Source organism: Pseudopodoces humilis, chromosome 19 (assembly GCF_049639895.1).
Source record: "Pseudopodoces humilis isolate 2021_Gansu_Grassland_sample_001 chromosome 19, ASM4963989v1, whole genome shotgun sequence".
Lineage (NCBI taxonomy): Eukaryota > Metazoa > Chordata > Aves > Passeriformes > Paridae > Pseudopodoces > Pseudopodoces humilis.
Window position 1 is genome coordinate 6,424,928 of NC_142218.1, and position 7,900 is coordinate 6,432,827.

The 7,900-nt window shown below is 48.1% G+C and overlaps 1 protein-coding gene across 1 annotated transcript; it reads right to left on the reverse strand.

Annotated features, from left to right (window-relative positions):
* Positions 1–320: 320 nt before the first annotated feature.
* OCSTAMP (osteoclast stimulatory transmembrane protein) lies at positions 321–3,915 on the reverse strand. Its single transcript, XM_014254117.2, has 3 exons — positions 3,678–3,915; positions 1,758–2,796; positions 321–812 (listed from the first exon to the last, which is right to left on the reverse strand). Exons 1-3 carry the CDS (start codon positions 3,719–3,721, stop codon positions 432–434), a joined length of 1,464 nt encoding a protein of 487 aa, XP_014109592.2. The 5' UTR covers positions 3,722–3,915; the 3' UTR covers positions 321–431.
* Positions 3,916–7,900: the final 3,985 nt, after the last annotated feature.

The window sequence follows — 7,900 nt, forward strand, 5'->3', positions numbered from 1 at the left end:
CTTTCTTTGGTGAATAAACTATCTTCTAAATTTATCCAGTCTACCTAGGTTTCTGTGCACAAAACCTGAAAGGAAAAGCTCATTGAAAATTAAATTAATCAAGTCAAATGACTTTCCTTTTTTGTTGCCTGAAGGTATAACCTAAGAAAGAAAGAAAGTGTGTACTTCTTCCAGTACACATGTGGTGGAGAAGGTAAATGAGCTCTTACCTGACCCCAGCTCCCATGTATTTCCCAGTTATCCTTGCTTAGTGCTGCACATATGCAACAGCAGACTCCAGACCTTCTAGATATTAAAAAAAACCACAAAAAAACCAAAAGGAATTGTAGCCCATTTTTCTCAAAATAATGCAAAAATGTGACATTTTTTCCCCAAGCTCCAAACACTTCTCTCACTCTGGAAAATTAAATGTGTGATCCTATGGCAGAAGCCTATGCTGTGGTGTCAGGGACATCTCCCTGACTTCCCAAAGCATCCTTCACACAGTTTTGCTCCTTCCCGTGCCTCCTGGACAGTTTCCTGTACAGGTAAAGCACTCTCTTCTCCTCCCAGCTCTGGAAGAAGGAGGCTGCGATGTTCCGGCACAGGCGGCGTGCGTAGGTTTCCAGGAACACGGTGGCGTAGAGGATGCAGAAGAGCAGCCCCACAACGAGCAGCACAGAGGGGTTGGGAGGTGTGGGAGGGCTGATCCTGCAGTGGGCAGAGCTCAAGATCAGATGATGGTGGTAGGTCCTGTTGAAGTCTCCGAGCAGTAATTTTTCAGAAGGACGCCCAAAAACTTTGAATAGAAAGGGCATGATCCCTATTTCAACCTAAAATAAGGAGAGTTAAAATGTGAATGGGATATGAAGAAACCAAAATCAACTGATCACTACAGAAACATCTGCCTGGGGGTGTGGAATCACTGTTACAGCACTAAGAGAAGGACACTGAAGTGTGTGATCACTTCAGGCTGAGTAGCAGTGGGATGTGTAGGCGCTGAGTACTGGGCAGGGTGAGAGCCAGTCCTATCTATCATCTTCATCCACTGGTACAGACATCACAACAGGCATTCACTGAATGAGATTTATGGTGAAAGATATAATCCAGGCTGTGGTATTAATGGCTGAATAGCTGAATATTAGAAGCTTTTTTTAAACCCTGTAAATCCTGTAAATTTCCTGTAAATCCATCATAAACAGGTATCTGCACTAAGGATCCTGGGGCTGGGGAAGGAGGTAGGCTGTGTGGCAGAGGAAGGAAGTTAAAACACCAGGCCAAAGAATATTGAAATAGAAACTGGAGAGGTTTCTGGTGGAAAGGATTGCAGAGGGCAACAACAAAGCCAGCAAGCAGGGATTTCTACTGAAGAAACAGCCTGTGCAACAGGATGAGGAGACACTCTCAGTGTTCATTAGCTGCTCCCTTCCTTTTGGACTTGCACCCAGTCTGCAGTGGGGGGACAGTGTCCCATTCCTCCACCTTGCTTAGGGAAGGGACCTGGAGACACAGGGACATCTGACTGCCTGGTGCTAGCAGTGTCTTTGCAGCATGAGGCACTGTTTGCTCCCCTCCAGGGAACAACTGAGGTCGTGCCACTGCCTCCTCCCCCAAAGCCTATTGCTCACCCAGCTGGCTGCTGGGGAGGGAAGTCGGGGTTGTGTAAATAGGAGTAAAAAGGCTGCAATCCCCACCACCACCTCCTTGAGGGGACACAGTGTGGGGTCCCCACACAGGGCAGAGCAGAGCAGGGCAGGGCAGAACACCCCAGCACTCACCTGGTATTTGATGTTGAGAGTGACGGGCACTGCAGAGAACTGAGCTGCCTTTCTCACCGCTGTGTCTGCCACGCTGAACGCAAAGTGGTCCATGGCCACGACCACCAGCATCAGCATCAGGGCCACAGTGACCAGCATGGCTTGCACGAGGCACAGCATCCCTTCCTCCCAGGACAGCTTCAAGCCTGTTGGTCGGATGAGTTTTTTGGATGAGCCCACCAGGAGATGAGCTGCACTTCTGTCCATGGCTAAACGCTCCAGCTTCTTGGTGATGTAAAAATTGTCAAAGCGGAGGTTGGTGAGATAATTCTTCAAATACCAGGCAGATTCAAAACAGAGATAGAGCATGAAGGAGGCAGCAGCCAGTCTGTTGGCTACTCGTATTGAGTCTTTGACCAAAATCTCAACAGACAAGAACTCTCTGCTAATTTTTTCACCAGCAAGGTGCATTTTTTGGTAAATGAAGGAGCTGTTCTGAAGCAACAAAAAGCGAAAATGTCCATTCATAGGCTTATGAATGGAATGAATGGTTTCTTGGATTGCATCCCCAAACTCCCAGGAAACTTTCTCTAGCAGGGCAGTTGAGTTCAGAAGGCTGTCAGAGGAATTCTTGCAGATGCACTTAATAACCTGCAGTATGGTTTTAATGTTGCCTATGATGTTGGGCACTATGTTCACCACTGCGATCATGATGCAGGTGGAGAAGAGAAGCTTCCGGCCCTGCTTGGTGCCTAAAGTGGGCATGATCATGCTGAAGACACAACGGGCAGGATGCACCAAAAGGAGAGTCAGGAGGAGCAGCAGACTGAAGGAGATGGCCATGGCAACGGAGAGGTGCCAGGAGTACTCCAGGGAAGCAAACATCCAGTTGTAAAAGAGGCCTCCTATCACTGCTGTAATGCAGGAACACTGCAGAAACAAGGTCCATAGCTCTCTGCCATCTGCTGGGACAGGTTTGGAGTAAATCCACCACAGGTCTGCCATGCTTCTGTGCACCTTTGGGAACAGAAAGTCTTCGCAGTAAACACGGGCTCTCATCCTAGAAAAAGAGCAAGTACCTGGGTGTTAGCAGAGGAAGTTCATACACTCTCATTAGGAGGCTTTCTTGAGATGATCACTTACAGGGTTTTATATTGTCCTCCTCTGAGTGCTCTGGTCTCACTCTACTTCCCTGCTAACTCCCCTGAGCAGCTGGGGCTGCGCTCTCCCCTGGAAGCAGCAGGACAGGGAATTTCAAGGCGCTTATTGTAAAAATAAATACTAAGTGCAATGCAACTACTCCTCTATTAATGCAAGCACAGGAAAACATTGTGTCATTCTATAAAAACAATAATAGAGTCAATCTGAGGGGTCACCTCATGGGCAGTGGTTGAGGCTTTAGTGCTTATTTAGAGGATATTGGAGGGAGAAGGAGGAGGCTACTGCCTCCTGTGGAAATTGTAAGACCAGCTCTGAGGTGTTACACGGACAAGAGGAAATTGAGTGGTGCTTCCCCTGCCTTTTAAGAGGAGGCCAAACACGAATCTACATGTATAAGGGTGACAAACAGAGAAAATGGTTTCACACTGAAGCTGCAGTGCCAGAGGAAGTCTCCAAGGACAAGAATTTGGCCACTACAGACAGGATGAAATGTCCCATAAAGCTATTTAAATATCTAATGGAAACAAACATTTGGGAAAGAGTATAATTTCTCAGGCCTCACATCTAGAGTGACTCCGGAAACCAGAAAACCTGGAGAGGAGAAGAGCCTGTCCCGAGGGTTAAATGCAGCCAGGCAATCCCTGTCTCCCACTGCTGGACAGCAGCCTCAGCTATCCTTTGAGGGACAATTTTAACTGGGAAAGGAGGTTTACTGAGAAAAGCTATACAACAGCCATCAAGACAGAGGGAAAGAGAGGGATTAAAGCTGACTCTACATACCCAGCGGCAGTGAGGTGCCCCAGACTTGCCCAAGAGCTCTCCATGTTCCGATGCTTTATTGCTCTGAGGGGATCCAGGATGTGGCTGTTGGGAGAGGCAGGGTAGGAAACCAAGGCAGCACCTTGAGAGCCAGGACTCAAAACCCAAGATGCTTTAAGGCAATTCAGATCAGCAGTGCTGGCAATCCCTGAAGTGTGCAAAACCTGGTGAGTGAAGCCTGGGCAATAACAGCACCAAAGAACAGCCAGGATGCACAGCACTGCTTGGGCTTTACACTTTTTCTGGTCTTATTCTTGTTGCAGAGAAGGCTTATTTTTAATGACACACAGCTGAAAAAAAATGAGTCAATGACACATGGGCTGACGAAGATGGCACAAGGATCATACGGAACCTGGGGTGTCATCATTCCTTGTGGGGAAATCAGATGACTACTCCTCACACTGCCCACCAGCAAGCAGTGAGCAGGGCTGGCATCTCTCTCAGAGCAAAAGGGACCTTTTCCTCTTTCAGACATCAATCATGGCACAAAGGGCACAGCAGGATCCAGCAACCCAGCTGGTAACTGGTCATCTGTTCTGACAGGCTGCTGCTCCTTGCTGAAACTGTGTGCAGGCTTCACAAACAGCTTCAAGGCTCATCTCACAGTCCTAGCAGAGGAAGAGGAAGTTTCAGTCTTGAACCTTTCTGAATTCCCTATCCACTGCAGAGAAAACCCAGCCACAGTCAGGGTTCCCAAACTGTTGAGAAGCTCTCAGATGTACAGGCCAGGATGTACCAACAGCCTGGACCCCAGGATGTGCCCAGCAGAGCTCCAGCCACCAAACCTGCTCACCTGGAGATGAGGAACAGCCACGGTGTTTGCTCCTCACTTATGAGCTCAGGGGTTACAGGAGCCTTCCCTGGCTCCCACCAAACCTGCCCCTTGGCCAGATGCTCTCATGCTAAGCCACCATTTGTGGGCAAACGTGACACAGCTCACCCAGCTGCCACTGAGCCCATCCCTTTTGGGGACCCGCTGTCCCAAGCCAAGCCCTCCCTCCAGCTGGGAGCCCCCGGGATGTTCTCATGCTCCCCTGGGCTGGAAAGGGCAAAGGGCTCGAGGTCAGCCCTGTCCCAGCCACCCTGGGGACGAAGCACGTGGGGCTCTGCCCTCCAGAGAGAGGTGGGAGAGCAGCACCTTCCCCAGGGGACATGGCTGGACCCCACAGCAGCGGCAGGCACTGGAGCACAAGGAATGACGAGCACAGCAGGCAGAGCAAACCTCTGCCTGCTTCCTCTGCCCTTCCTGCAGGCAGCAGGTCCCTTGTGCCTGGCTGCTCCACTCAACAGTTCCGCTTTGTAGTTGGGGGTTTTGTTTTTCCTGTGTGGCTGGTGGAGCAGAGCTTTCCTCCTGGTGCCCTGGAGCAGAGAGGCCGGATGAGAAACTCTGCCTGGCTCCAGCCGGGAAGAGGCACCAGCCAGGCGGGCGGGAAAGAAAGTGCTGTTTGTTTGGAGCATCCATAGCAATTGCTTGCACAGGCCATGAATTAGGTCTTGAATTCAATGTGCACACTATAAGGGACTAACCCAAAAGACCCATAGCTGGATCCTGCAAGGCTCATCAGCTTCTCCTACGGCTTAACTCCTTTCTCGCTCTACTTCAGAGTGAACTGATATTAGCATCAGCCCCTGGGACCCCATCCAGGATGTGCAGGCAGCTTTCTGGGGCAGAAAAGGAAATAAATTTAGCAATAGTCTATAAAGAACAAAAACCTCCCAAGTCCACAACATTGTGGTGTTTTCTGAGTCTGCTACACCATCTGGCAAAGGCACCTGAGGTTTGTGGGGACACTGAGCAGTAACTCTGGCAGCACCAAGAAGTGTTTGTTTGCAGTCATACTAAGATTTTTTCCTCTGGCTCTACTCAAAATTGTTGTCTTCCAGTTGGACAGGGCAGGTTTATGCAAGGGCATAAATCTGGGTTAACTTCAATTTTATACCATGAATGACCTGCAAACGAGCTAGAAACCTAGATGCCTTACCTTCCCCAGAACATAATAAACAAGCTTGATTTGCCAAAAAAAATCCCCAACAAACAAAACACAGCAGCAAAACCCCCAAATACCAACGTGTGTGTTCACAGGGACACCTGGGGAACGGCGGCTGAAGGCTGGGAGTGGGAAAGGGGCAGGACTGGGACACAGGAAAGGCAGGACCACACATTGCAGTGAAGCAACTGTGACATCTTGTGGTCACACTCTGCTCAAGGGCCCCGAGGCCCGGCTCATTTTGATTCTGAAAAAAATCCCAAATGTAGTTGGGCAAGTTCTCAGATAAGGAGGAACCTGTGTCCTCCCAGGGTGCTCCAAGGTGCCTTTTCCCACCCTGTGTCATTTCCAGATGGTATAAAAAGGAATTTGCTTTCTTGACAAGCTCCAGTCTCTGTAGAACTCAAGCTCTAAAATTTTCCAACATCACAGGTTTTTACTTTTTAGCAGTACAGGAGGAAACCGGACCCCTCATGCCTGTGAGCAGCTTGCTGGAACTGTGAGACAGCCGAGGATTCCACTGGCATCACTGCCAGGAGGCAGAGCCTGGCTCTACCTGGCCTTGGGATGAGCACTGAGCTGGTAGCCACCAGGACAGAGGCTTTAAACTCAGTTCTAAGTGCAGACTGCAGTGTCTGGAGTGGGCCTGTGCCAAGACACCTGCAAGTTCAACCTGTGGTGACAGTGTCACCTTGTCATGGTGACACGGTGGGAGGGGGTGCAGTGCTTTGCCCCAGGCAGAGGGTGAGGTAAATGAACTATACAGCTTAAGAAAATGGCTGGAGATAGCAGAAGAATTAAGGGCTAAAATAGAACGATTTAAGTCTGAAGATAATTCTCCATGGCAGTCTCATCAGCACCTGTTGATCATATTATTCTGCCCTTTTGAGAAATTGAGGATGTGAGAAAGATTAACTAATTAGGGGTGGGGTTTTTTTTGTTGAAATCACTTGCAAATTAATATCTTACAGTAACAGAGCCAGATCATGTCTTCTTAGGTTACTACTATAGAAATATAGGAAAATCCCAACAATATCCTTTCTGAAGGATAGATGGGATATGGGAACCAAGGCTGTCTAACCTTTAATAGCTGAATTCCCTATCATGCTGGACTTTCATTTGTTTCATTACTCTTTTCCTGCCTCTCCTGAAATTCCAGCATCGCTGCTGAGTGCAAACTGACGAGCACAGCTCTGGAATCACTCCCTGCTGCAAGGACCCACAGAGCAGCTCCTCCGTGTGAACAGTTTGTAAAGTAACTCAAATGCTCCTGGGATAAAAGACAACGACAAAATGCTTTCCTACTGTAAATAAACCAAAATTATTTTCCTCTGAGTGTCTCAGGAGAACATAGGGATGTTGGTCCAGGACTGGATGGGGAACATCAAAGGAGAAAAACAGAGATATTCTGGATGTTGAATTTCAATGCGTGAGTGGAATTTCCTGTTAATTAAAATTCACAAGGAGGCTGCTAATGTGAATGGCTTTTGTGATGCTTGTTGGATTTTTACATTCCTAGAGAAATGGTGCATAGGCAAGCAAAGTTCCTTTAAAATAACAGTCAAAGTTACAGAAGGTTACTACAGCACTTGAAATACCCTTTCCTGGGAATTTTCATATCTCTACACTTATCACAGACCCTTCAAAACTAATGGGGTTGAGTTGCCATTAAAAGCTGCTTTTGACAAATCTTAGTACTAGCAGCAGCAAATAGAAACAGAAATTATTCATGCAGGCATGTTCACCTTTGAATCCCAGAAATACTAAATCTTAAAATCTCAGCTTAAAAATTTAATTAAAAGTCAAGCATGCCAGACTAGTCTTACTCTCACAGATGCCTGGGTATAAAAAGAGCAGAATTAGATAAATCAGATCCTCTGGGGAGCCCTGGGAAATACAGGGGCTGCTGACAGAGCTGGCAAACAGGTCTTAGACTAGAGAGGTTTAGGGTCCAGGTGCTTCTTACACCTTTCCCAGGTGTGCCAAGGCCTTCATTGTGACTTGGGTAAGTCACTGGTCTCCTCTCTGCCTCAGTTTCTCACGTTGGCACAGAGATCACAACCCTGCCCTGGCTGCATTTGTGAAATACTTCCTGATCCCTGGATAGACAGTGCCACACGCATGCCAGGACACTGGAAGTGATTTTTGGAGACTTCTACACAAACTCTGTGGTCTCAGCTCTTTCAAGCCCAAGGA

Excerpts from the sequence above, each read along its gene's own strand:
- OCSTAMP (XM_014254117.2), bottom strand. The coding sequence starts at position 3,721 with ATGGAGAGCTCTTGGGCAAGTCTGGGGCACCTCACTGCCGCTGG. Across the intron at positions 2,797-3,677 it reads GGGCACCTCACTGCCGCTGG|GATGAGAGCCCGTGTTTACT; the intron begins GTATGTAGAGTC and ends CTCTTTTTCTAG. Across the intron at positions 813-1,757 it reads CTCTCAACATCAAATACCAG|GTTGAAATAGGGATCATGCC; the intron begins GTGAGTGCTGGG and ends TCCTTATTTTAG.